Source organism: Aspergillus undulatus (assembly GCF_047715775.1).
Source record: "Aspergillus undulatus strain CBS 261.88 unplaced genomic scaffold BDV17scaffold_88, whole genome shotgun sequence".
NCBI classification, from domain to species: domain Eukaryota; kingdom Fungi; phylum Ascomycota; class Eurotiomycetes; order Eurotiales; family Aspergillaceae; genus Aspergillus; species Aspergillus undulatus.
The window spans coordinates 22427-47628 of NW_027396692.1; the positions used below are offsets into that span (position 1 = coordinate 22427).

At 51.8% G+C, this 25202-nt stretch overlaps 7 protein-coding genes across 7 annotated transcripts; 5 read left to right on the forward strand and 2 right to left on the reverse strand.

Annotated features, from left to right (window-relative positions):
* Positions 1–10: 10 nt before the first annotated feature.
* BDV17DRAFT_301728 (cytochrome P450) lies at positions 11–3253 on the forward strand (the record flags this gene model as incomplete). Its single annotated transcript, XM_073764306.1, has 7 exons — positions 11–238; positions 287–434; positions 482–847; positions 899–1172; positions 1555–1640; positions 1690–2236; positions 2287–3253. 7 exons carry the CDS (start codon positions 11–13, stop codon positions 3125–3127), a joined length of 2490 nt encoding a protein of 829 aa, XP_073610340.1. The 3' UTR covers positions 3128–3253.
* A 1911-nt stretch (positions 3254–5164) lies between these two features.
* Positions 5165–6023, forward strand: BDV17DRAFT_276827 (uncharacterized protein). The gene is made up of 3 exons (XM_073759378.1): positions 5165–5295; positions 5352–5816; positions 5890–6023. The coding sequence occupies exons 2-3, from the start codon at positions 5626–5628 to the stop codon at positions 5993–5995; spliced, it is 297 nt and encodes a 98-aa protein (XP_073610341.1). The 5' UTR covers positions 5165–5295; positions 5352–5625; the 3' UTR covers positions 5996–6023.
* Positions 6024–14043: 8020 nt separating this feature from the next.
* On the forward strand, positions 14044–17504 carry BDV17DRAFT_276831 (plasma-membrane proton-efflux P-type ATPase). Its single transcript, XM_073759379.1, has 2 exons — positions 14044–14661; positions 14715–17504. The coding sequence occupies exons 1-2, from the start codon at positions 14262–14264 to the stop codon at positions 17291–17293; spliced, it is 2979 nt and encodes a 992-aa protein (XP_073610342.1). The 5' UTR covers positions 14044–14261; the 3' UTR covers positions 17294–17504.
* Positions 17505–19042: 1538 nt separating this feature from the next.
* On the forward strand, positions 19043–20373 carry BDV17DRAFT_276834 (putative pectin methylesterase). The gene is made up of 2 exons (XM_073759380.1): positions 19043–19707; positions 19760–20373. The coding sequence occupies exons 1-2, from the start codon at positions 19093–19095 to the stop codon at positions 20312–20314; spliced, it is 1170 nt and encodes a 389-aa protein (XP_073610343.1). The 5' UTR covers positions 19043–19092; the 3' UTR covers positions 20315–20373.
* A 44-nt stretch (positions 20374–20417) lies between these two features.
* BDV17DRAFT_296290 (uncharacterized protein) lies at positions 20418–20912 on the reverse strand (the record flags this gene model as incomplete). The annotated part of the gene is made up of 1 exon (XM_073763263.1): positions 20418–20912. The coding sequence occupies one exon, from the start codon at positions 20910–20912 to the stop codon at positions 20418–20420; it is 495 nt and encodes a 164-aa protein (XP_073610344.1).
* Positions 20913–21067: 155 nt separating this feature from the next.
* BDV17DRAFT_296291 (5'-methylthioadenosine/S-adenosylhomocysteine nucleosidase family protein) lies at positions 21068–22661 on the reverse strand (the record flags this gene model as incomplete). Its single annotated transcript, XM_073763264.1, has 4 exons — positions 21068–21475; positions 21541–21554; positions 21603–21908; positions 22157–22661. 4 exons carry the CDS (start codon positions 22659–22661, stop codon positions 21068–21070), a joined length of 1233 nt encoding a protein of 410 aa, XP_073610345.1.
* Positions 22662–22876: 215 nt separating this feature from the next.
* BDV17DRAFT_296292 (uncharacterized protein) lies at positions 22877–24912 on the forward strand (the record flags this gene model as incomplete). The annotated part of the gene is made up of 5 exons (XM_073763265.1): positions 22877–23048; positions 23124–23192; positions 23246–23594; positions 23650–23936; positions 24281–24912. 5 exons carry the CDS (start codon positions 22877–22879, stop codon positions 24910–24912), a joined length of 1509 nt encoding a protein of 502 aa, XP_073610346.1.
* Positions 24913–25202: the final 290 nt, after the last annotated feature.

Sequence of the window (25202 nt, forward strand, 5' to 3'; positions counted from 1 at the left end):
TTCTTCCGAGATGCCACCATTAAACCTCGTCGAAGTCGACTCCCTAGAAGCGCACGTTCTCATCGACAATGAACTGGACCCCATGTCAACGATCGCTCCGGACACCGTCCAGGTCTCGGGTATGATGTACCATTTGGCCATGGGCTCACCTCATCACCTGGACGACAGGGGAGATGCGCATAAGGAGCTTCAGATGGAAGATATATGCTGTTCAGCACATGGCTTGTCAATTCTCTTGGTACGCAGCGCACTGCATTAGTCCGTTGGCACCCCGCTGATTCTGCAGACTGCCACAAAAGGAGATCAAAAACATTCAGTCCTTTTTGATGCAGGCCCAGAGGAGGAAGCATGGCAAAGGAACGTCCGACGGATGCGACCAGACTTGTCTTCGGTGGAGCTTGTCCAACTATCGCATTGGCACCGAGACCATTCAGGTCCATATATCATGCTGATGTAAAGCCATAGCTAACCGAAAAATCAGGCGGTCTTCTACGAGCGGTCCGAATGATCAGTGACGCGAAAGAAGCCAGCGGACGGCCCGGAGCTCTGATAGCTGACCTTCACCCGAACCGACCAGACTTTCGGGGGTTCTCAATTGGCGAGAACATCATCTCTTTCCAGGCAGACCCTTCTTTCGAAGAGCTCGAAGCTGCTGGCGCAACCATTCAGAAACACGAAGACGCTCACACCGTGCTGGATGGTTTCTTTCTTATATCTGGCGAGATACCCAGACGGACACCGTACGAAACTGGATTGAAGCACGGAATGCGATTCGATAAGAATGATAACGAGTGGACATCTGACGAAACCATTGCCGACGAACGGTTCATCATGTGCAATGTTAAAGGTCTGATATCTCCACGCCATATAGCTTCACATGCAAATCTAATAATCCCAGACAAAGGAATCGTCATGCTCACTGGCTGTAGCCATGCCGGCGTTGTCAACTGTACGCAGCATGCGCTCGAGCTTGCAGGCGGATCTGTCCCTCTTCATGCCGTGATTGGGGGCTTTCATCTAGCCACGAGTGATGCAAAGCAAATAGACACCAGCATCAGAGACCTTCTCAAGCTGGACCCCGCTGTCTTGCTTCCAGGGCACTGCACAGGCTGGAGAGCTAAATTTGCTATCGAGAAGCGACAACCTGGAATGCTCGTTCCATGCTCTGTAGGGTACAAGATCACGTTCTAGTGCCTCATCGTCAAACTTGAGTTTCACTATTTCGAGGCATGGTCACGGGCTTCTCTCGAGTCATCATGCCAGTACTCGAGCTAGCCGAGGATGGCGGCTTGCAGGGTTCTCCGCACAGTCCAAATGTTACTGGCTATTGACCAACCATCTTGAACGCTGAGACATTTCTTATACCTTGACTCAGGAAAAACGACTCCGCTTCAACCTCTCACAAGCCAGTGGATATATAAAATAACCAAGTCACAAGAGTGAAGATAGCAAAGAGGTCAGCCTCGCGAACATGGACCTCAAAATATACCTTCTCGTTCTTTTGAGCCCGGTTCTCGCACTTGGTGGATTCATCATATTCTATATACTTACCAGACCCATTAGGATCTTCCTGCATGACCGTCGAATACACCAGAAAGGCGGGGCACATGCGCCCACTGGGCCTCGAGACATCATCTCAGGTATTTGGATACTGTGTACTACATGATGACTAGTGCTGAAGCGTTCAAGCTGCCCGCTTCTTCTTCGCTGTCATCAAGGCGCAGAAGGAGCACCGCCTACATGAGTTCTTCAACGAGTGCTTTGAACATGGCAATCCATCGTCGCCCAACTGTGTGGAGAGCAACCTCTTTGGTTCATTCCGCGTGATCCAGACTCGCGAGCCGGATCATCTCAAGGCAGTTCTAACCGGAAAATTCGCGGACTTTGGCAAGGGCGAGCTCTTCCATAAGCTCTGGATCCCATTTCTCGGGGATAGCATTTTTACCACCGATGGGAAAGAATGGCAGGGTAGCCGTAACCTGATCAGGCCGATGTTTATCAAAGACCGGATCAGCGATCTCGATATCTTCGAGCGCAAAGTCCAGACCATGCTGAGTCTATATAGCCCCTCTGGCGAGCCAACGGACGTCATGGACTTGTTCTACCGGATGACTCTCGACGCAATCACTGAGTTCCTGCTTGGAAAGGGCATCAACAGCCTCGGGAACCCGCAGGCCGACTTTGCCTTGGCTTTTGCGGAAGTGCAGCGCATCCAGACAATGCTGACCATGATCGGGTAGGCCGCTCTGACGAAGCAAAAGCAGCTTCCAGTGCTAACAGTACCAGCCCTGCCCAGGTCTTCTATCCTCGAGCCAAGTACAACGAAGGTCTCAAAGTAATCAACGACTTTGTTTGGCCCTTCGTGCACGAAGTATTAAACCTCCAAGCCCACGACCTAGAGAAAAGCACAGCCTTAGAGAAATCTTTCACCTTCCTCCATGCTCTAGCGAACTACACCCGCAACCCCAAGACAATCCGGGATCAGGTTGTCTCTGTCCTCCTTGCCGGCCGCGATACAACCGCCGCAACCCTCTCCTGGACCTTCTACGAGCTCTCGCACTACCCAGAGACCTACTCAAAACTCCGCGCAGAAGTCCTGAACAAAGTCGGCCCCTCTCGCACCCCGACCTACGACGACCTCAAGAACATGCCCTACCTCCGGCACACCATCAACGAAGCTCTCCGCCTCTACCCAGCCGTCCCCTACAACATCCGCTTCGCCCTAAAAGACACAACCCTCCCCACGGGCGGCGGCCCCAACGGTGATTTACCCATAACAGTCCTCAAAGGCGACGCAGTCGCCTACTCAACCTACGCCATGCAACGCCGCGCTGACCTGTACCCACCCGTCTCCGAGAAATTCTTAGACCCATCCATTTTCTCCCCGGAGCGCTGGGAGGTCTGGTCCCCGAGACCATGGCACTATATACCCTTCAACGGCGGCCCGCGGATCTGTATCGGGCAGAACTTTGCACTCGCTGAGATGGGGTATACGATTGTGAGGATTTTGCAGAGATATGAGCGGGTTGAGTATGTGGGGGAGTGGGAGAGGCAGTTCCACAAGTCGGAGATTGTGGGGACGCCAGGGATGGGAGTTAGGTTGAGGATGTTTGAGGCGGGTTCTTGATTGTACTCTGTGCTGGTTTTGGTGTTGCACTTATACATACGAATGCATGGTTGTCGTCTATGAAGTATCAGTATCAGGGTTGGGGATACTGCCCGGCAACCCCCGTACGTCAGAATGGCTTTCTTCAGTCGGCTCTGCTATCTCCACGGACGATCAGACCGTCTCAGAGCAACGTGTTCCTCGATCCAGTGTACAATAACTGCTTCCCGCGCGCTCACATCCTCATCTTATTCAAGTGGTAGTGTGCCAGCGCTCAGTATCGACAGAAGGTGCAGCTGCGTTACGTCTCAGTCTCTCAAGCCCATGTACGGAGCATGACAGCGTCGAAAATTGCGGCTGCCATTGCTCGTTCTACGGGAAAAGACCACAATGACGACTGTAATATCTCTCAATGTCGTGCTACAAGAATTCATCTCGAGGCTTCTGGCGGAGTCTTGTATAGAACCCCTCTGTGGAGATGACGAGAGTCGTGCCGTCATCATATGAACACGAATATGATATGAACACGAATATGATATGTAGGTAATCTTCACCTCTATCGCTTCGCTGGCATACAGAAGACAGAGTGCAGTGGGAAATACGTAGAAATAAGACCAGCCCAAAGTATAATCTTGGAAGGACCTCTCCAGCTTACTTGAGCCCCCTCTCTTCCCACATAATGGCATCTATTCCTGACTTGACATCAGCTGCCCGGGCAGCGCGCTGCACTGCAGTGTCACCTCCTTTCTGGCCCCGTGCCGTCCTCAGAACATTACACCTGCAACCCGTCCCCTTGCCCTCGCGCCAATTCCTCTCCTAATTCATGGGGTAGGTAGACTACGGGGTAGAATTCGCTCCTTCGATCAACAAAGTAACAATTACTGCGAGCCCGAGAATAATAAGGAGTAACCTTACCTACAGAGTAAGGCCCCCACGTCCATCCAATGAATATCCTAGCTACCCCACGAAAAGTATATCTTCTCCTTTCTAACCCTGACCCTGACCTTGACCCTGGAAACTAGCAAATTAGCAACGCCCTTATGTAAATCAGTATGCTGCAGATAAGAGATGAAGAATCCCTTTGCAGCTAAACGGCACGGGCAAATCATTTCCAAGCATGGCATGCATGCAGTGCACTCTGCAGTGCAGAAACTCGAAAGAATAGCCAGCCAGTCCTCGCATACTCTATATTTGCAGTTCCCAATCCGGACTGCCAAGTCGATGATTTGGAAATGGTGCTGGAAGGCGAGTTAGCTTAGTCTTGGTCTTGGGTAGTTTGGTCTGTGCCGCCGATCCCCCGGGCTATTCATGTCCGGACTCTGGAGTTTGGAGGCTTGGGGTGAATTGACGATACGGAGAAGAGATAAAGCTGCTGCCTCGAATAGATTCGTCATTTGTTTGCGTTTGATTTTCAGGGTCTATCTATACCCGGGTCTAGTTTTGGCTCCGAGTTGAGCTGGCGGAGGCAGTGCTGCTCAATTTTAGAAGCATGTAGGCATCACAATTCATTCTCAGTAGCCTCACCTTAACTCTTCTTATCTCACATCATCTCATCGTCTCGAGTCCGACAATGCGCCAAGAGGGAATTCCAATTGCAGCCCGAAAATGCCCGGTCATAAACACCAGAGGAATGCATGGCAGGGGCTCTTGGCAGTAGTCTGGTCGGATTCTGGAAGGTCGCAATAACTATTGAGTTTGAGTGCCTGACAATGAATGCTTCAAGGCTGCTACTGGATCGGTGTTGTGTGCAACAATCCAGGGATGCCAAGCGCCCTTGCTGTGCTCGCCGTCCATCGCAATTGCTTGGCGTCGTCCGGCTCTTTCTTTCGGGAATATGCGTCTTACTCTTAGTCTTGTGTCTTACGCTTATCGCCTTGCTTGCTTGCTTGTTTGCTTGCTTTTCCCGTCCAGGACTATTTTTCAGGACTGTCACAGTCACAGTCCCATTATCCGTGCTTGCCCAGCCCTTGGCTCTAATCGGAGTTCCAAGTCTCCAAACCCAAGACGATTGACGCGGAGTTTGGGGTCAATGTCAATCCCATTATCGTCGGGTCTTTCAGGGTTCTGGGTTTCATACCCTGTCCGCCAGAATTAGATAAAGACGCACCCATGATCGACCGGGCCAAGTCCGACCTGCAGCAGACGGCATGAAAATCGGTGAATCCCCGTGGGAGGGATATCTGGCAGTCCTAGTAGGATCAGAAGTCTTGATGCTGAGACGAGTCCGGTTAGAGATTGGTCTCACCGTCCCAAGCCATGACCATGCCGTAGCCATACTCCACGTCCATTTCCCGTACAAACCCGGTAGTTGGCAACGTCACCCGCCCACGAGCCGGTGAGGGTCCATATCCAATCCAAATCTAGACTGAGGTCAACGGTAGATGTCGCATCCTGCAGCCTGTAGGCACCTGTAAATCTCCATCACTCGCTGATGAGGCAGGTCAACCTGCACAGCCTACTTGGCAGAAGGACGGGGACATATTGCGGGAGGATCTACCGTCTGTAAATCTCTCACTGTGATGGCACAGACGCAAAGGCGACTCTGGGTTGCTGTATGGGGTGGGAGTGCAGGCTTGGCTGACCGTTGCCTGTTACACTGTGGCCGTGTTGTACGTCCGACGGGGGAGGAGGATCGGTCACTGGGCACCTGGATATGTACGGAGTACTGTCTGGGCAGAGTCTGTCCACCAGCTGCTCAGGACGCACGGGGCTGGGAGTAGAGTTAGTATACCGCTGCTCTCAGCAGAAAGGGCCCAAAGTCAGATTCTTCAGAGTAACTATACCGATTTCCCCGGAGTTATTCCTCGCCTGAAGAACGCCCTGCGATTGTGGGGATTCGATCCCAGGCCAGTGCTGGCGGGAAGTCTGGTCGAGCATCCATGTAGATGATCCCTTGGCATTGGTTCTGTGTGACCGTGACTTCTTCAGACCTTGTAGGGGGGTTTGAGTTACTCCGTGCTTCTAATGAATGAGTGGTACCGGAAAGGTGGCAAAAAGTACATGTTTTAGTGTTGTGTTGCGTGATCATATATTTTGTGGTTGAGGGACAACAGACATTGCGTATTTGGCATTAAGACGACAGCACAAGTAGATAATTGAATGAACGGCTTCCTTCTAAGCATGAGAGTAGGAATAAACATTACTTATCACAATAGAGAAACTGAGAAGTTGCAGAAGATGAAGAGATTCGATATTTTCAAGCGGCATTGAAACAGCCCTCGCGGCTTCCTTGACAGTACTTGAAACTGTAGATGTTCTAAGGGGGCAGTACAGTGCACCAGCAAAGACGCAAGTACCGTGATGAGTATCAAGTCTACTAACTAGAGTTCTTTCCTGTGGTAGACAATATTTTCTATCTTCACTCCAAGACATTAGATAGAGAAGCACTCCCAGACCAGAAACCTGAACTCCAAGGCACCAACATCACTCCTACAATGCCAGCGCAGTCCAGTGCGGAGACGACACCCGCAAGTACCTGACTACCACCGAACAAAAGCTCCAGAAAAATTCTATCGCTACCAGAACCAAAGAACTGGAGACTCATGTCCAAATCCGGCCAGCTATGGAATCATGGAAAGTTCTTTCTGACCAACCCATGGAACATACCCGCGCACACAAATCGCTCAAATCCGTGGTTGGAGCGCGATGGGAACTGTGGCTCTACCTACTGTCAGTTCAGTTTATCCCTACGGACTACGGACACGGCACAACACAACCGTGCCGACTCCCGTGGAGAGAAGGTTGACGAATGCACTCCAGGCCAGCCCAGTCCAGCCCCAAGACTCAAGACAAGGCCGATTGATGGCCGGGACGGAAAAGCCGAGGCCTGAAGTTACGCCCGGGCCAATTCCGTAGCTTCAATTTCATTGTTCGTTTTCATCTTTCACTTCCCAGCCTCCCATGGTCCCATGGGGTCAATTGATCTAGCTTTTCTAAGAAGGAACTCGACTGACCATGGACTCTGACATGCAGAGTCTAGTGAAAGCACAGGCACCGGATGACGGCAAGTTGAGATTATGGGCGATTTCTTTCTTGACGTTTGAGCCGCGGACAAGGCCCTTTATCCGGTCTCCGAGTCCGAGCGGGATTAACCTCTTCGACGGTGCTTTTGCTGGTGCTCGAAGACTGCAGGGCTAGAGCACGGGGTCGGTTTTCGCCAAGGCGTAGTATATCGACTTCCTGATTCCTAGTTGGTGATCATGAGTAGTACTTTGTAGTCGCGCAGTATACTAAACGGAGGAATATCGAGTCCTTCGCGTCTTCGGGAGTCTCTCCGGGGTCGCTGATCAGCTGTCGCCAAAGCGGATACGAGAACGAAGGTCGTGACAGCTCGAGGCTCCAGTCTTGACAACGACCTTAATCTCGCACATAACTACCCAAGTCTCAAGACAGAAATAACTCACGATGAATTGATGAGTTGTTTCTTGTCGCGTCTTGTCAATCTCAACTCCTTCGGGTTCAATCGGGCTTGGACCGGACCGCCCGCATCGCAGCCATAGCCGTAGCCCGGTATAGTCGCTTTTGTCGATTCGTGGGGGACGGGTGAAGCCATCCAATCCTTCCCAAGATATCACGAATCATGACCATAGGACTGGGGAAAAGGGTTCCAGCGCTGCTTGCGCCTCATCGATATTGAAGCTGCCTAATGATCTCCGACAGACCGTCAAGCTTGCTGCGTTACGCTGGCTGGCGCAGTGTGCTTGGCGTTGCGAATTGCTTCATTTTTAGAAGATCATTGCGTACTTCATGAAGCTTTTGCTGTCGCTTTCAACCCCACGTCTGGAGGCAGAGGCATTGATTCAGCGAGTGCATCGCGAAGCCACGCTGCAGCTCCCGTCTGATTCGTGATAGCTAGACTGACGAGATGAATGAATCAACCTCGGGTTCTGAATCCCTCAAGGGCTCAAGCTGGGCTGGGCGCGCAGAAAATCCCTCACCAAGATCATCGATGCGACAGCTTGGCACGGGCGATCGCCTATGGAGTAGTGGGGAGGCGCTTCAACGAGTGAGGAGACGTGCCGTCACCTGCATCATCTATTATCTTGGTTAATTAGCTGTTCCTCTTACTTAATTCCTTCAGGTGTCCACTTGCGGTATAGCGTGTGCTTGCAATAGGGCCTTGTGAGTGCGCTTATCTGGTAACTATCTGTACGGCGCCGTACTATACTAGCCTACTGTAGGTACAAAAAGCCAAGACCAGACGGAGCTCAATAGTCGCTGTTAGAGCATTCTCTGGAGCACAACAGCGATCGCAATTCGACATCAGCGATGCATAACTCGGTGCTGTTCTAATTATACTAATACGAGTCCCCATACTGATATCAGGGCTTGTCTATCAATCAGGGGAGTCATACGGAGGAGCATCCTGGGTGAAAATCAGCTCCATGCTCTTGGTACCCCGACCCCCAACTTCTCCATGGAGTTGTAACTGGCACGGAGTCGTAGTATGGGGGTTACGGCTCAGAAACCTGCCCTAACGAGTAAGGCATGTTACGGGAGTGGCGCTAACCAGGTCGGGTATTTCGCTTCTTCGACCTCGATTCAAAGCCAGGGCTGTTGCTTGGATTTCGCACTCACCGCATGTGCGCACGCCTTATAACTCCGTAGTTGTTCCGCGTAGAAGCAGGAGGACTTCGAGAAGCCCACTCTGTAGGGGCCGGAAACAGACGTCGCGAATTACGCGAGCACGCGTGAGGTGATATTACCCGGCTGCCCCATCCGGGTACGGCCTTACGACTCGGGCTGCCGATTGACTTTTCAACTATGACGTAGTCTGTTTGAATTTGAACGGGTCCAATTGGCGTCGTTGACTGCCATGCCGACTTCCGATCGCCCTGCGCATGGTCTGAGCATCTTTAGGCGTTTATTGTCGATGAAGTTGAGATTCTTCCGTGTGTGCGCGAATTCTTTTGGAGGTCGCGATAGCATATGCAGCCGGGCCCACGAAACATGCTTCTAGAATAAGTCGAGAACGGATCAGACGGATTCGATGCAGGTTGAGCCTTGGTACCTGAGCTGGCTCCAGAGCAGTTGATGCTGTTGGATGCTTTCGGCCACGACCACGGCGGCGCTCCACGGGCAAGTGGCAAGCCCACCACTCAGCGTAGGGCCAAATCGTGCTTCATCCACGATTCATCCCGTTCCTGGTGGTTGTGGAACTGCATCAAAGTTCCTCCGATCGCCGGACCACCTCCGCTATTCTGTACACTAAGGCCAAAGGAGAAGGAAGGCGATGGCCTCACTTTTGGCGTTTGCGCGATATAACAGAGGCCATTATGTTGCCATCCCGCGATCAAGCGGGGGTGATGTAGTCGTTTCCTGAGTCTGGAGTTTCTGCTACTCAAGGTCTTGTCGAATTCGCACTCGATATGAAACAGATTTTGTCGCCGGTCTGGATTGTCTCACGTGTTCCAGGGAATCAAGTGTAGCAGAGATCGACAGCCCAGGTCTTCCCCAAGGCTTAATGCGGAAGTGCTGTAGGAAATCTGACGTACGGGCGCTCCCAGTACCATGGCAGAGGCGAAGCTATCAGAGGCTTCTTTCAAGTTCGAACTGGATCGTATAGCTATCTACTCCTCGGAGTTAGAGACGTAGCCATCAGACTGTGAGAGTTTCACCGCGCAAAGAGTCGGATAGCGCCGCCTGTTAGGGGTTCATTAACGACGTGCTGTTCCACGGTTGTCTGTGGGGTGTATCTCAGGTCCTCGGCAGAAGAGTTTGGTTCAAGACAGCAAATCCGCCTATCAGCTCCACATCAATTCAATAACAGAGGCCTTCCAATCACGGCGTCACCTCGACAGATTCTGCGTAATCGGTTAGTAGCGACAGGCGCATTGACAGCTGGACTTCCAGAGTGACCTCAACACTTGCCAATCTTGAGAATGCGAAGAGGCAAAAGAAGCTCACTTCAGCCCTGTGAGGATTGGTCCTCCTACACCCTTCTCGTGAAATGCTTTGTTGTGATGGCGCGGGAAAACCTTGGCTGACGTGCTGCTACTATAATTCTTGCTTCACTGGGTAAAGCTCGCTACGAGAAGTCCTTGCCCGGCACGGGTGAGAATCCCCCGGAAACTCGATCGCAAACCTCTGCCGGGGTAGATGCGCACGGAGACGCCAGGAGCGGCATCAATTTGCCTCTGGGATTGATCCTTCGTCGAAGTCGGATGGAGAATGCATTACGAAGTAGAGCAGTAAGATTGACGTCGCAAGAATGACATCGCCCAGATGGACGTCAGCTTGACCACCATTGCTTCACATGATCGGGAAGAATGGGAGAGTCAACGGGCTAGCCAAACAAAGCACCCTGAACTTCTGAAGTCAGCATAGCTCTATACTAAGACAGGAGCAAGGTGTATGAATCTAATTTACGCAGAAGAGGCTGGGATTTGAGAATCGGTCAGCCGCGCAAAGCGCTCTGCTGCAGCTGGAGGAGGGGAAGCTCTCCAGTCTCCAGACGGGCGGGCGCCAGCTCTATCATACCGAGAAAGGGTTAGAGCTTCACTCGGACCCCCCGCGATTCCTTTCAAGCTCGTTTCGCGTTCTTTGGCTGGTGTCACGGTCGCGTATGAATCTGCACGCCGTAAAATATCCTAATGCCACACCAATCCTTCGCATCTTTCCTGTGAATCAGATTGGCCGATGGGTCTGTTGCTCACATCGAGCCTGTGTATCCCGATAGCATCCCACATGCTGGCTCCTTGCAGGGACAACGTGGCTACGGCAAGGTGCCCTTGATTGTGAGGGGGATAATCGAGGAGTCATCTGAGTCTTGCTCACCGAAATCTGGGGTTGAACGTCCGATCGACCCCCTGCACAGAATTCAACGAGGAATTCGCAGTAAGAGCGAAATCTGACAGTGATCCTGGAGGCAGCCAACTCCCCCTGCTTCTGCGAATCTTTCGATGCAAAGGATGAAAGAAGAGAACCAAGACTGCAGAGGATAACCTTGGCAAATGCATAGTCCAACCATTTGATTGACTCGCAGGATAAGCCTTATGTGAGGTGAAGCTTGGGGTCGGTGAGCCTGGAGAGTCCCTGTTCCTCCGTCGAGGCAGGCAACCACGAGAAGGAACACGAGGCGTTGGGAGGTCAGCGGTCATCGCGCCTTCCTCGACGGCTTGAAGATGCAAGCCTTCGACTACAGAATCCAGACTCCCTGTATGTTACTGTGGGTCATCTCACGGTTGCTTTTTCACAGCTTTGTTGTGCATAGCCGAAGGGCCTTGGATGGGGTTGTAAGATCTGGAAGTAGGTTCATGCGGAGAGTTTTTGGCGAAAGAATACAATGCACGGGAGTGTTAGTAGCTACTGTTAGTCTGCAGTCTCTTGCAGGTGCCCTTCGGTCCTCCCACGCTGACTGCCGTTGAAGGGACTGATCTCGTAATGCGGGATCCTTGTGCTTCCTTCGTGGATGCAGAGACGGGTTGAATTGCAACAGGGTCAGGGACAGTAAATCATGATAGGTACATACTCCGCATTCTGTACTCCGTACGTAGTTCAGTATGGAGAACGGTCGGTGTTTCTTCAGTTACTGAAGCAGTGCACACTGCAGCGCGAGTAGTTGTCCCTCGTGGATATAGTAATCTCTCCGGAAGTTGTCCCCATGCGCTATTCTTGACTATCACCAAAGTAAGAGTCGGTATGACTCTATGAGTGCAACTCGAGCACAGCTGCTCGTAGGGTATACCTCGGCGTAATAATATTCAGGGGATGGTCTCATAAGAGAGGAGCCAGACTGGGGACCTGACGCTGGCCACTCAGGCGAAAATGCGTCTAGAGCTTCCATGAGATGGGGCAGGTCTCCGGACGAGTAACCTTGAGGCGATACTATATTGAGAATAGACGGTGGGCGAAGTCGTCACACGTCCAAAGAGGCTGGGGAAGACCGTCGGCTTCTGGAGTCCGACAAGCGTGCCTTCCAGGATGGAAATAGGACGAAGAGCACATGAGCTAAGGGAAACGTGGGTTTGTAACTGCTGTTCTTGGAAAGACTGAACCTTGATGCTTGAGGCCGTGAGGGAACCTCCAGGAACCCGGGACCGGGCCGGGGCTATCTAAGGTCGGCACCGGGGAGCTTCACAGTCGGGATGGGGTTCCTGAACGACTCGCTTTGCCGGACAAATCATAACGTAGGCGTACCTGTGGGCCTGCGGTTTTTGATAAGGCAGACTCCAGCTAGCAAACTGAGGCGAACATCGTCACGTAGCTCGTACCTTTGACGGGTGGTTGGGAACAGCACCCCGTGGAGTCATGACATAGGTAGTGGACGAGGCATCTACGTAGGTCTGGGCATTCCTCCTGATAGTTTCAGCGGAGAAACTGAAAGTAGCAGATACCAAGATATGATGGATAACAAGGACGACGAGAGTCAGGTGTGACCCTTGGGTTTGTTTGTTTTGACCCTGCATAACCGCAATCGGCATCACCACCTTTCTAGACATATCCCTTCGTTCTCGGTTGAGGGAGCCCGTGCCTGCAATTCCTGATCGCGGTCAATGTCCAGGGTTCTGGAGACGGAGTTTCTCGAGAATAATGAAATATGCTAATCTCGACCGTATAGCCTCGCGATCGGAGGATTACTGGGGCCCCTGGGTGTCTCGAAGGGGAAGAATGTTTTGACAATCGCAACTAGTCGCAGTATACTCCGGAGTCGATGACCTCATAATCTTCATTGTTGAAGACCCTGAGCGCCCTGCGGTGACTACCCCGTACAGCGGTGACCTCAGTGGCTCAAGTGGCTCAGTCTGTAACGAGGCGAGATGTCAAAAAGCGATGTCACAGGCGCAAAACGAGGGATGGTGACTGGTGAATTGGTGAATTGGTGATACACAGAGCCGGCCGAATAATGATTGACGATAAGATCGATAGTGTTCTTTCTTGTCTTTGTCTTATCCAAAGTCTGTCGCCTCGCTTTTGCGGTCTCATTGAAGTTTCACTTGGCATCAGAGCCAGTCGCGGACTTGCAATAATTAGGATTGTATGATCGTTTCCTCCTACGCCCTCTGGATATAGTGCTATTCAACGTTTCCTTAGCCAGCCGGGGCGAGAAAATCGCGCATAGAAAAGAGCAGCAGCACTAGGAAAATTACCTAGGGCCACCCGCACGCGGCAAAAAGGCATGACTGGCGGTATCGTAACCTCCATTTCCAGCTTCACGCCGCGGTCACCCCGTGGAGATGCCCGTCTATCCCGTATTTAACGAACAATAATGACAATTGAATTGACAATCATGACAACCAGTCAGTCATACTGCGGCGGCCAGGTGCGGAAAATTTTCCCTCCACGGGATCTCGGGATGACCCCAGAGAGTTTGGGAATTGTCGCCTTCGCGGGAGTAGTATTGTAAGTCTGACAGTGCGAGCAACGCCCTACGGCTTTTGCGTCAAAGTTCGTCCAATTGTCACGGTCGTCTCAGTCTGGAGAGACGCTGGGGGGGCAAACTCGGCACAGGTCTGCCGGTCATGGACGCCAAGTAGCGATGGAGAAGGAGGGATTTCCCCATCCAGGATCAAAACATGAGCGACCGGCGTAAGGTGCCGTATGATGATACCGACGGTGGCATCCACTCGTGACAACAAAGGGAAAGAGGAGAGTTTCCAATCAGTAGCGCTAGGCCTGTTCCGGCATGGACGGCCCACATGGCTGGCGAGTGAATCCACGGAAAGAGAGGGTAGAAAAATGAAAAACAATAATGAATGCGTGCCGTTAAGCGGGCGAGTGAGTGTGCGTGGAAGCTGGAAGAGCGTGGAAGGACGGGCAGGGGAGCCAGGGACAGGAACTGAGATCAGTGGCTAAGTGATCCCGGCCACACTAGTCCCAAAGAATCTAGCTCCAAAAAATCCAGGAAAACACGCCCAAAAAAAACCAAAACAAAAATGCGAAAAAAAGAAAAGTGAAAAAAAAAGTGGGCTTACGCACAGGGAAAGTTGCCCGCCCGTTGGAGCTTCAGGACGTGTTTGTCCTGGTCCCGTGAAATCCATACTCCTCCCCCCTCAATATTAAAGCGTCCATTCTCCCTTCCCCCTCGCTCTCTTTTCCCCCTCTCTCTTTCTCTCTTTTCTTTATAGGATTGTCCGCCTCTTGCCATTCCCGTCATTCATCGTTGTATCTGCTCTCATCTTCTGGGTTCGACAAGGCTTTGTGAGCCGAAGCAACAATGGCGGAGCGGAGGATTTCCTATGCTCCCGACGTCGAGAATGGTGACCATTCTCGTCCCACCGACTTGAACGAAGGCGCTACCCTCGATGAATATGGCGCTCTCAACCGCTACATCTCGACCGCTCGCGACAATCGTCGTGGCTCGACTTCCAGTGCTGGTGCTCTGAGCGGACAGCAGACCAAGAAGCCTTGGTGGAAGTTCTGGGGCAAGGGCGGTGGTGACGATGGCGAAGAAGGCTTCGTCTGCCCCGAGGACTGGCTCGAGACCGACCTCAACGGTCTGCCTAGCAGCCAGGTTGAGCCTCGCCGCAAGCGTGCCGGCTGGAACGAACTGACTACCGAGAAGACCAACTTCTTCGTTCAGTTCATTGGTTACTTCCGTGGTCCTATTCTCTATGGTAAGGCCACTACTTTCACAAACAAACGATGGCTAACTGATTTCCTCGTATAGTTATGGAATTGGCTGTTCTCCTCGCTGCTGGTCTTCGTGACTGGATCGATCTCGGTGTCATTATCGGTATTCTGTTGCTTAACGCTGTCGTCGGTTGGTACCAGGAGAAGCAGGCTGCCGACGTTGTTGCCTCGCTGAAGGGTGATATTGCTATGAAGTCTGTTGTCAAGCGTGACGGCCAGGAGCAGGAGATCCTTGCTCGTGAGCTCGTTACCGGAGACATCGTCATCATCGAGGAAGGTACTATCGTCCCCGCTGATGTCCGTCTTATCTGCGATTACGACAAGCCCGAGACCTTTGAGACCTACAAGGAGTACCTCGCTACTGCCAACGACGACACCCTCAAGGAGAAGGACGATGAGGACGATGAGGATGGTGGCATTGAAGCCCGTCTCGGTGTTTCTCTTGTTGCCGTTGACCAGTCTGCCATCACTGGTGAATCTCTTGCTGTCGACAAGTACATGGCCGACACTTGCTACTACACCACTGGCTGCAAGCGTGGCAAGGCCTACGGTATTGTCACTGCTACCGCTAAGCACTCTTTCGTCGGTAAGACTGCTGCTCTCGTCCAGGGCGCCCAGGACCAGGGTCACTTCAAGGCCGTCATGGACAACATTGGTACCTCTCTTCTCGTTCTCGTCATGTTCTGGATTCTCGCTGCCTGGATTGGTGGTTTCTACCGTCACCTTAAGATTGCCACTCCCGAGGACTCTGACAACACTCTCCTTCACTGGACTTTGATCCTTCTCATCATCGGTGTCCCCGTCGGTCTTCCCGTTGTCACCACCACCACCCTCGCTGTCGGTGCCGCCTACCTCGCTGAGCAGAAGGCTATTGTCCAGAAGCTCACTGCCATCGAATCCCTTGCCGGTGTCGACATTCTCTGCTCTGACAAGACCGGTACCCTTACTGCTAACCAGCTGTCAATTCGTGAGCCCTACGTCAACGAAGGTGTGGATGTGAACTGGATGATGGCTGTTGCTGCTATTGCTTCCAACCACAACGTCAAGAACCTTGATCCCATCGACAAAGTTACGATCCTTACTCTCCGCCGCTACCCCAAGGCCCGTGAAATCCTTGCTCGGAACTGGGTTACCGAGAAGTACACTCCTTTCGATCCTGTCTCTAAGCGTATTACTACCATCTGCACCTGTGACGGTGTACGCTACACTGCTGCCAAGGGTGCTCCCAAGGCTATCCTCGCCATGTCTGAGTGCTCCCAGGAGGAGGCCCAGAAGTTCCGTGAGAAGGCTTCCGAGTTCGCTCGCCGTGGTTTCCGTTCCCTCGGTGTTGCCGTCCAGAAGGAGGGTGAGCCCTGGCAATTGCTCGGCATGTACCCCATGTTCGACCCCCCTCGTGAGGATACTGCCCACACCATTGCCGAAGCCCAGCACCTCGGTCTTTCCGTTAAAATGTTGACTGGTGATGCTCTTGCCATCGCCAAGGAAACTTGCAAGATGCTTGCCCTCAGCACCAAGGTCTACGACTCCGAGCGTCTCATCCACGGTGGTCTTGCCGGCTCTGCCCAGCACGACCTCGTCGAGAAGGCTGACGGTTTCGCCGAAGTTTTCCCCGAGCACAAGTACCAGGTCGTCGAGATGCTTCAGCAGCGTGGTCACTTGACTGCCATGACTGGTGACGGTGTCAACGATGCTCCTTCCCTCAAGAAGGCCGACTGTGGTATCGCTGTCGAGGGTTCCACTGAAGCCGCCCAGGCCGCTGCCGATATCGTTTTCCTTGCCCCTGGTCTTAGCACTATCGTCGATGCCATCAAGCTTGCCCGTCAAATCTTCCAGCGTATGAAGGCTTACATTCAGTACCGTATTGCTCTGTGTATCCACCTTGAGCTCTACCTTGTCACCTCCATGATTATCATCAACGAGACCATCAAGGCCGACCTTATTGTCTTCATTGCCCTGTTCGCTGATTTGGCTACCATTGCCGTCGCTTACGACAACGCTCACTTCGAGGCCCGCCCCGTCGAGTGGCAGTTGCCCAAGATCTGGGTCATCTCCGTCGTTCTTGGTGTTCTCCTTGCTGCTGGTACCTGGATCATGCGTGCTTCTCTCTTCCTGGAGAACGGCGGTATCATCCAGAACTTCGGTTCTCCCCAGCCCATGCTCTTCCTCGAAGTCTCCCTCACTGAGAACTGGCTCATCTTCGTCACCCGCGGTGGTAAGACCTGGCCCTCGTGGCAGCTGGTTGGTGCCATCTTCGTCGTCGATGTCCTTGCCACCCTGTTCTGTGTCTTCGGCTGGCTCGCCGGCGACTACGTTCAGACCAGCCCTCCTTCCCAGGCTGAATTCTCCGTCAACGACGATGTCGACATTGTCACCGTTGTTGTTATCTGGGCTTACTCGATTGGTGTCACGATCATCATTGCCGTTGTCTACTATATCCTCACCATCATTCCCGCCCTTGACAACCTCGGCCGCAAGAACCGCTCCGTCGTTGACACCAAGATCGAGAACATGCTTAACTACCTCTCTAAGCTTGCTATCGAACACGAAGTTGATGCTCACGGCAAGTCACGATACACCCTTGGCGCTCGTACTGAGGCCGAAGAGGACGATGAGTAAACGCATTTACCATCTTTCTTTTCTCTAATTTCCTATCATCTGGATATCACTTGCTCATACATGCATGAGCTGGACCCCCGGCTTTTTACCCCGTATTATAGACTTTTCCTCCTATTACCCTTGCTCTAAGTTGATAGAGTCAATCTTTTCTTCTTTACATGTATGTATGTGATTAATAGTGAGAATTTAGTGAAACAAGGGTTCAAATTTACTTCTCTCCATGGTAGAGCTTCTAAACTTCTAAAGTCATCCTCCAGCCTCGACAACCTTCAACCGTTCTCAGGAGTTCACTCTGAAGCAGCTAACCAGAGCACGGCCGATCTGGCAACCAGGAACCTCCCCAGTTTGGCCTTCATCTCCGAAACTCGACGCTTGTTCCTCGACTGTGGACTGTGGAGAAAGGTTCGCGTCCGCCCACCAACACGCTAAGCACATAGTGCGATTGTTATCTCGTACCCACACTGCTTTTCCTCCATGACGATTCGTCCCCCTTTTTGATTCGGATCGGCCGCGCAGCTCCATCTCTTGCTCGCGGCTGCAAGTGCGAGTGCGACTCAGTATCCGAGCATCATCATGTTATTCACGTTTGTTTTGGAGCTCCTCGAAGTTTTGTCCGCGGCCGTGCGTATCTTTAGGTCTGCTCCATCGCTCGTTTCGATATATTGATGTCGTGATTGTGCGTGCGTCGCGATTTGAGCACTTGTGAGGCGCGCTGTCGCTGTTGGGTGTCGGCCTTTCACCGAGGCTATAATCGTATCTATTTCCGATTCTGTTTCAGCCCTCCAAGGCCCCATCGCCGCCTCGTTGGCCTGTCGCGTGTTGTTCCTGAGTGGATCACGGCTTGGAACTATTGATGACGAATGTTTGGAACGGTGAGAATAATTGCATGCAGATTGCAGATTGCAGGCGGCTGCAGCTCGGCATTTGAGACTGACATGGACAACGTGTATCGAATGAGGTTTGCGTCATGGGCGTTGGTTATTGGGATTGTCGAGGTGCATTATTGTGTCGTATCGGTCTTTATACGGAGCTGTCAGTGTCGATGATACTGGTAATGAGAATGATAATGCGATTGTGGGTTGTAGTAAAATCATGCCTGAGGCAGCTGTTTCTCGTGATCTTCGTTCTTTGGCCTCTACATGTACCAAACTCCCATTCCATCACCATTTACCCTCTGATCATTTTCCTGCCGCATCGCCATCATCGTTGATCCGAGCTCGTTGCTCTCGGCAGCCTGATTCTGTACGATGTAGTCGCGAACAAGCAGCTGTTCAGGAGAACGACTCCCCAAGTGCTTTGAGACAGGAAAAGAGCTACTAGTATTTAGCAGTTTACGCCAGTCTTTGCGCTCACTGTAAGGCTCTCATCTACTCCAAATTATGCAGTCGATGCTAACACCTTGACAGGCGGATTCAAATTCTCCGTCATGATACCACTGCATTTTTCCGTCCGTCCAGATGCAGAGTGTCTCCAGAAGCCGGGCTGATCATATACTCCCGGAGTACCTGTCACTGCTGCAATTGGCTGATATCTGGGGCTTCCGCACCAGATCATTCAACACCGGAGCTTCGTATGCTTGAGTTGATTAAGGCATTGCTTGTGAGCCCTGTCATTGCTTCAACTGGCGAGATTCTCGGGGTCGTGATCCCCCGCAATTTCTCCCGAATCATGGAGATTTTCCGGAGAAGTTAGCTAGCCGTGTTGGCGCGGGGCTTGCTGTGGTATAAGGGAGCTATTGACGGCTCTGGCATTGTGATCGCCTTGCTCAGTTCTGTATAGACTTTGAATGCCCAAGCAAGATGCAGAGACCACACCTATGGGTCCTTTTGTTCCTCAACGCGCTTCTAGCCTGCGCAGCGAGTATACCGTCGCCCAATCGCCAAAATTGCCAGAGATCACTAAACGCTTGCCCAAAGGACACAATCATCGTCTCAGCTTCCAACCCAAGGGCTCACTTCTCAACCATCCAAGCGGCAATCGAGTCGCTCCCAAACGACAACAGCACCCAAACAATCCTGATTCTCGCAGGCGAATACTCAGAACAGCTGAACGTCACCCGCTCCGGCCCCATCACCCTGCTAGGCCAGACCGGCCATGTCACAGACGCCTCGAAGAATCAGGTGACAATCACCTGGGCACAAGCCAACCACGACAACACAGGCGCGAGCGTAGACAATGTCTTCTCGAGCGTTCTGACCGTCGCACCTACGCTCTACGCGAGTTACACTGGCTCCGGTCCCACGGGGTATCCCGTGCCTGAGGATACCCCCTTTGGCAACGTCGACTTTCGCGCGTACAACATCGACTTTACGAATACGTGGGCTGAATATTCGGATGGTCCTGCGCATGCGCTTAGCTTTAGCAGGGCTAATGGCGGGTTTTATTACTGTGGTTTCTACTCCTACCAGGATACTGTACGCTGTCTGCCATACCTCTTCTTTTGACGAAGCAGTCTAACAAGAGCAGGTATACGTAGGTAAGCTCGGCAACGCCTACTTCCACAAAAGCATCATAGCCGGACAAACAGACTTCCTCTACGGCTTCGGCACCGCCTGGATCCAATCATCCGATATCCTCCTCCGCAACTGCGGCGGCGGCATCACAGCGTGGAAGGGCACAAACACAACCTTCGAGAACAAATACGGCGTGTACATCGTCGACTCATCTGTTCGAGCCGCGAACGCCTCTATTGCCCCGGAGATCGTCGGAGCGTGTCCGCTAGGCCGGCCGTGGAATAGCCTGCACCGCTCGATCTTCGCGTATACCTACGAGGACGGCAGTGTTGCGGACTCCGGGTATATTGATTGGGTTGTTGATGGCGAGAGTCGTCTTACGAGCGATACGTTCCAGGCTGAGTATCGCGCTTTCGGACCGGGATTCAATGCGAGTGGGCGTGCGGCTACGAATGCCTCTATTGTTTTGACGGATCGTGAATACGTGCCTTATGATTCTCCGAGTAAGGTCTTTCTCACGCCAGATGGGATGCCGGGGAATGTTGGCTGGATTGACTGGCACGCTTAGCTTAGTCTCTCAATAGGCATACTGTACATAGCAACTCTACATCTCCCCTAACATCGTCGATGACAACCACCAACTGGTGAACCATCCCTCCACATCCTACATATCAAGCTTTCAACCCCTCCAACTCACCACGCATAGCTAAATACGCAGCCCCCGTATCCGCCCAAACCTCGTATTTCCTCACCTTCAACTCCGCCCTCCCTTCCGCATCCTCCTTACCCTCCTCCGCAATTTCAATCCGATAAATGAAAACCTCATCCCATTTCTGCCCAGTCCTCTTACTCACGAACCTTGCATTCCCCCGTAGACAAACAACCATGGTCTCCGTATCAACGACCCAAAAGCTCTCATCGTCGAGGTCCACTGATTCGATACCCAGATGCTCGTTCAAGATGGTGAAGTACTGTTTTACTTCGCTTTGGCCTGTGAATGGTCGGTCGAGGAAGGGTGCAAGTTGTCGTAGTCCGTGCTCGAGAATTTGGGGCGCCGGATTAGCTGTGAATGTTGAGAGTAAGGTTGGTGTGTCGGCGCCTGAGGAGAAGGCGTTCAGGAGGGATTGCGTTGCGCGTGTTAGGGATTGTCGGGTGTGAGCTGGCATATTTGTAATTGAGCTTGCTGCTGGGATAATGAATTGTTCGTAGCGCGGGAAAATGGCAGGGAGAGTTTGAGGCGATTGATGTGATGGTGGTGGTATGACGTAGTTATAGCAACATTGCTATGCTCTACTCTCTATAGACCACCTCGCCCTACATATCAATCAATCTGAAGTTCCCTAAATACCTTCTCCAACTTTCCAAGGTCCCCGATCACATCACGGTAGTAAGCTTCCTGCAGCGCCGGGCTCTTGAAATCGCTATCATGCCCAAAGTCGCAGTCGCAGTATAAACACTTCTTGATAATAGTCTTAAAGCTCTGGCTAACCATCGCGTTGCTGCGCTCTGCCAATCTATGGGCCTTGAAGTAATCAGAAAAGCCCTGTGTCTCGCCCATCTTGAGATCGATATTCTTCCGCAGATCTCTGAGTGGGGATTGGTAGGCGAGTTCGAGGAGCATCACGCCTAGGCCGAAAAGAACGGGATTGCGGATGATATGCTCGTATTCGGATTTCGGAGCGTTGCTGCCTCTTTTAGAGGGTGATGGCCCCGGTGTCTTGATGGATAACTGTGAGCGAGATTATGGAGGGAGGCATCTTGGTTGGATGTATGGGTAGAATAGCTGCTTTGTACCACACTCGACGCACCTGTATATCGCGTTAGTCGATAGCCTTGTAGACGAAGTGATAGCATACCCTCGATTAAACTTGGTGTCAGGTAGGCATAGTCCACAGGTGCCCACTGCTCGAGTAATGACCGCATACATGCAGCAGCACTTCCCGCTGCATACTTTTGCCATGTTTTGTTCTTATGACTATCGGCGTAGTCACTTACCCCTTTGACTATAATACATGGTAGATTGTGGCAGATCCCAGCACCCTCCATTTCGAAGGCAATCACGTCTTCACGAACAGCAATTCTGTCTCGCTCTTCTCCAGACTTCATGACAGTGTCTCCAGAGGCAATCCGACCGAAGTAGATATCAAGTTTGTGCGGTTGTGCTTGTCCCATATTAGCATTTTGTCTAATGACAAACGGGAACGAGCAACGAGTCTATCCTTGTCGCATTGCAAGTCTTTGCATGTAGTTCCCTGAGCCTTGCTGCATGACTTGTCGCCGTTGCACCTCTTGCACCCGTCACGATGCTTATGATGGTAGCTCGGCTCGAAAAGTTGATCCTAAACAGGGCTGTAATAGGAGGAAGCGCCAGTCCGCTTTTGTAAAACTGTGAGATGGTGATGTGCCCTACGCCGTAAGCGTCGATAGCCTTCTCGACTTCCCATTTTCACAAGGAAGGCTTGAAGTTCTGGATTCGGCATGCTGAGAGAGCCACTCTGTGTCGTTTTCCGCTTGAACCCGCTTGGTAACCTCCTCCCAGAGTCGTACGGCAGAATCTCATCGCTGATGATGACGTCCCCGAGAAATATCTCATTTTCAGTTCCATTCGGAACACCTCCACATATTCCAACAACCAAGGCCAGTTTGATACGCTCAAAGCCCGACCGAAAGCTCGCTGACACGCTTGCTGCATGGCCTTTACCCATCCCAGGCATGTAGGCTAACACAACGTGATGATTATTCATAACCCCCGTTCGGTATGCGTTCTGGTCACCCGCGACTTTTCCACATTGGTACACGTCTTCATCCCAGACGTGGTCAAACAGTGCCTCGACGGCATCTGCTTCCAACTGTAAGGCGCAGATTATGGCAACTTCAAAATCCCTTCGATCCTTCGGCGGCAGAGGGAAAGGCATAGCGACCTTGTTGAGGTTGAGCAATGAGAACAATGCGGTTCGGGTTGGGAGTTGGAAGTCGTTGTGGTTGGGACGAACTAACTTGCAAGCGAAGACTGCAAGTCACGCACCCCTCCTCCAGCTCAGCCTCAGCCTCGCTCCTTCTACGGGAGAAATTGCTTCTCGTCTTCATCTTCACGACCCAATCATCGGCTACCTCAGTCATCAGAAATAATATGGACACGAGCAAGGGCTCGCCGAAGGCAGCTTTCAGTCATTGGATTAGAACAAACCAGGACGTCCTCGACCCGAATCTTGGGTTTGCCGAAGCCTTGTACCGGGCTTGCTCGGCCACTCTGGTTTATCTATGGAAACACCGATTCAAGTCAATGTCGGATGGGTCGCGCAGTTTGTCGGACGATATCGTACAACTCCATCTCTGGCGGTAAAATTTCCCTCCCAACCACCTAGATGCTGTTCTAGAGCAATCCGATGCTCCGAAACTGAACGTGGTAGAGAACCTCTATCAGATTGGCAATATCCTAATGCATTGTCAGTTTACCACCAGTTGCTCGTTGCTTTTGTGCTCAGGCTCATACTGCTAGGGAGCGAGGGTATCGCGGCCGGTACTCAAGATGAGGAATCTAGTCAAGAACTTTTAGATGAGCTAGGGGTATTGTTAGAGAAAGCAGCAATCATGCTCTCCGATGAAGAAGAGTCAAGTCCGTCGTCTGAATCCTCATCTGACGATGAACTGTCTCCGCCTGAAGAGCGCGAGAAAAACCGTCATGGACGACTGCACTGTTATATCGGCTGTATGATGGACCTGGCCCCAGTGCTAAACAAGCATGTTTCACACCTCCAGTTCAAGGCCGAAAAGCCCGTCTCACCTTTTGGCACTGCCTTTCGTTTATCAGGAAGCGCACAACCCTTCGCCATGCGCATCAGAGACCGGTTTGTCGCATGAACCACCTCTATGCGCGCATATCAATAAGCTGATTATGTACAGTTTCATTGATGCATCAACAGCGCTTGTCGAATGGTTAGCGGAGGCCAACCTGGAAAGATCTATTCGAATTAGAGAGGAGCAAGCAGAAGACGTACCTAAAGAAGATTCTGAAAAGGATGTTGTCACTATCTTCAAGCCCTATTCCATCTTTCACGACTCCGGCCTCGGAACCTCTGTCCCTACCCAGTCGCATTACGCTGCCACCCTGGCTTCGCATTTGTCTTTCCTCTCAACTACTGATGATGAGTCTCAAGGTCGACCGCGAGTGCCCCCTATACCACACGAAGGTGAAAATGCACGCCGTTTCAAATGCAGCTATTGTCATAAACCCGTATCTGTGCGGAATTGAATTGAGTGGAAGTGGGTACTCCAGTCTCTTATATAGGTACCCGGACAATATGGTGACGAAACAGGATGCACGTTTTCGCAGATTTGCAGTCTTATGTCTGCACTCACGCAGATTAGACATTTCCAAATCGCAGGCTATGGGCGGACCACGAATTCGACAAACACTTCTCTCGCGTCCAACGGTCTTGCTCCAACTGCCGCATAGTTTTTGCTAATCAAGAACAATTTGTCGAGCATCTACAGACACGCTATAAAACTGTATTGACTCGCCATCGCTTGGCAGCAGCCATAGGAGAAGCTGAGGTGATGGTTTTGAGCCCCGAATTCGAAGACCACCCATGCGCACTATGCCTACAGTCTGGCTGGAAGTCTAGGAAGGTCTATGCAACTCATGTAGGTCGACATCTGGAGGAAATCTCTCTCGCATGCCTGCTCAGAGATGATGACTATGAAGACACGTCGGACTCAGACGCCGACAATACAAACACTTCCGACTCCCCTGAGGTGCCATTATCTGTGTGGGTACTAAGGCTAGAAGACAAGTTGGCCAGATATCGACGATATTGCGAAAAGCACCAGGAGCTGTATGATAAACTGGCAGCTGAGTCCAGCCCCTCAGGTACTGAGCTTGACAAGTTGCAAAGACAACATTATCGGTTAAAGGAAATGAGGGTTGAAATTATTAACGAAGACAAACGCCTGGAGACGAATTTATCTAAAGATATAGAGGATGTTGGGAGCCATGCACCACTCATCCATCGTCTCATCGTGCACAAAGTCCAAGACAGCACCGGCGAAGATATCGATGTCGAAAACGACGGCCGAGGCGAAAACAGAGCGGGACACGATTATTCACAGGAGCCGTCCCTTGATGAATCGCATCATCCCCAATTGTCTATGCCAGATCCAGTTTAAGCGGCGGTGTTACCTACCAAAGAACAGATAATTTCAGCGAGGCACCTGAGTCGAGAGAAGCTGGTGACATTACGAAAAGCGCGGTTTCCAGTGAACTCATATTCTATCAAAGTCAGTGCTTTCCTATCTCCTATGTTCTCTGGGTCTGCCGCGGGAAGAATGAACAAACCACATCATGAACCTGCAAAAAAAGGAACCAAAACGCCCTTCGAAGCGAATGGGTATCATGAATAGTATCCACAGGCCATCTCTCAACTGTTTTTTGGTGGCAATTACTGCAGCGACGCCTG

Excerpts from the sequence above, each read along its gene's own strand:
- BDV17DRAFT_276834 (XM_073759380.1), top strand. The coding sequence starts at position 19,093 with ATGCAGAGACCACACCTATGGGTCCTTTTGTTCCTCAACGCGCTTCTA. Across the intron at positions 19,708-19,759 it reads TCTACTCCTACCAGGATACT|GTATACGTAGGTAAGCTCGG; the intron begins GTACGCTGTCTG and ends TAACAAGAGCAG.
- BDV17DRAFT_276831 (XM_073759379.1), top strand. The coding sequence starts at position 14,262 with ATGGCGGAGCGGAGGATTTCCTATGCTCCCGACGTCGAGAATGGTGAC. Across the intron at positions 14,662-14,714 it reads CCGTGGTCCTATTCTCTATG|TTATGGAATTGGCTGTTCTC; the intron begins GTAAGGCCACTA and ends TTCCTCGTATAG.
- BDV17DRAFT_276827 (XM_073759378.1), top strand. The coding sequence starts at position 5,626 with ATGGCACAGACGCAAAGGCGACTCTGGGTTGCTGTATGGGGTGGGAGT. Across the intron at positions 5,817-5,889 it reads GCTGCTCAGGACGCACGGGG|CGATTTCCCCGGAGTTATTC; the intron begins CTGGGAGTAGAG and ends GAGTAACTATAC.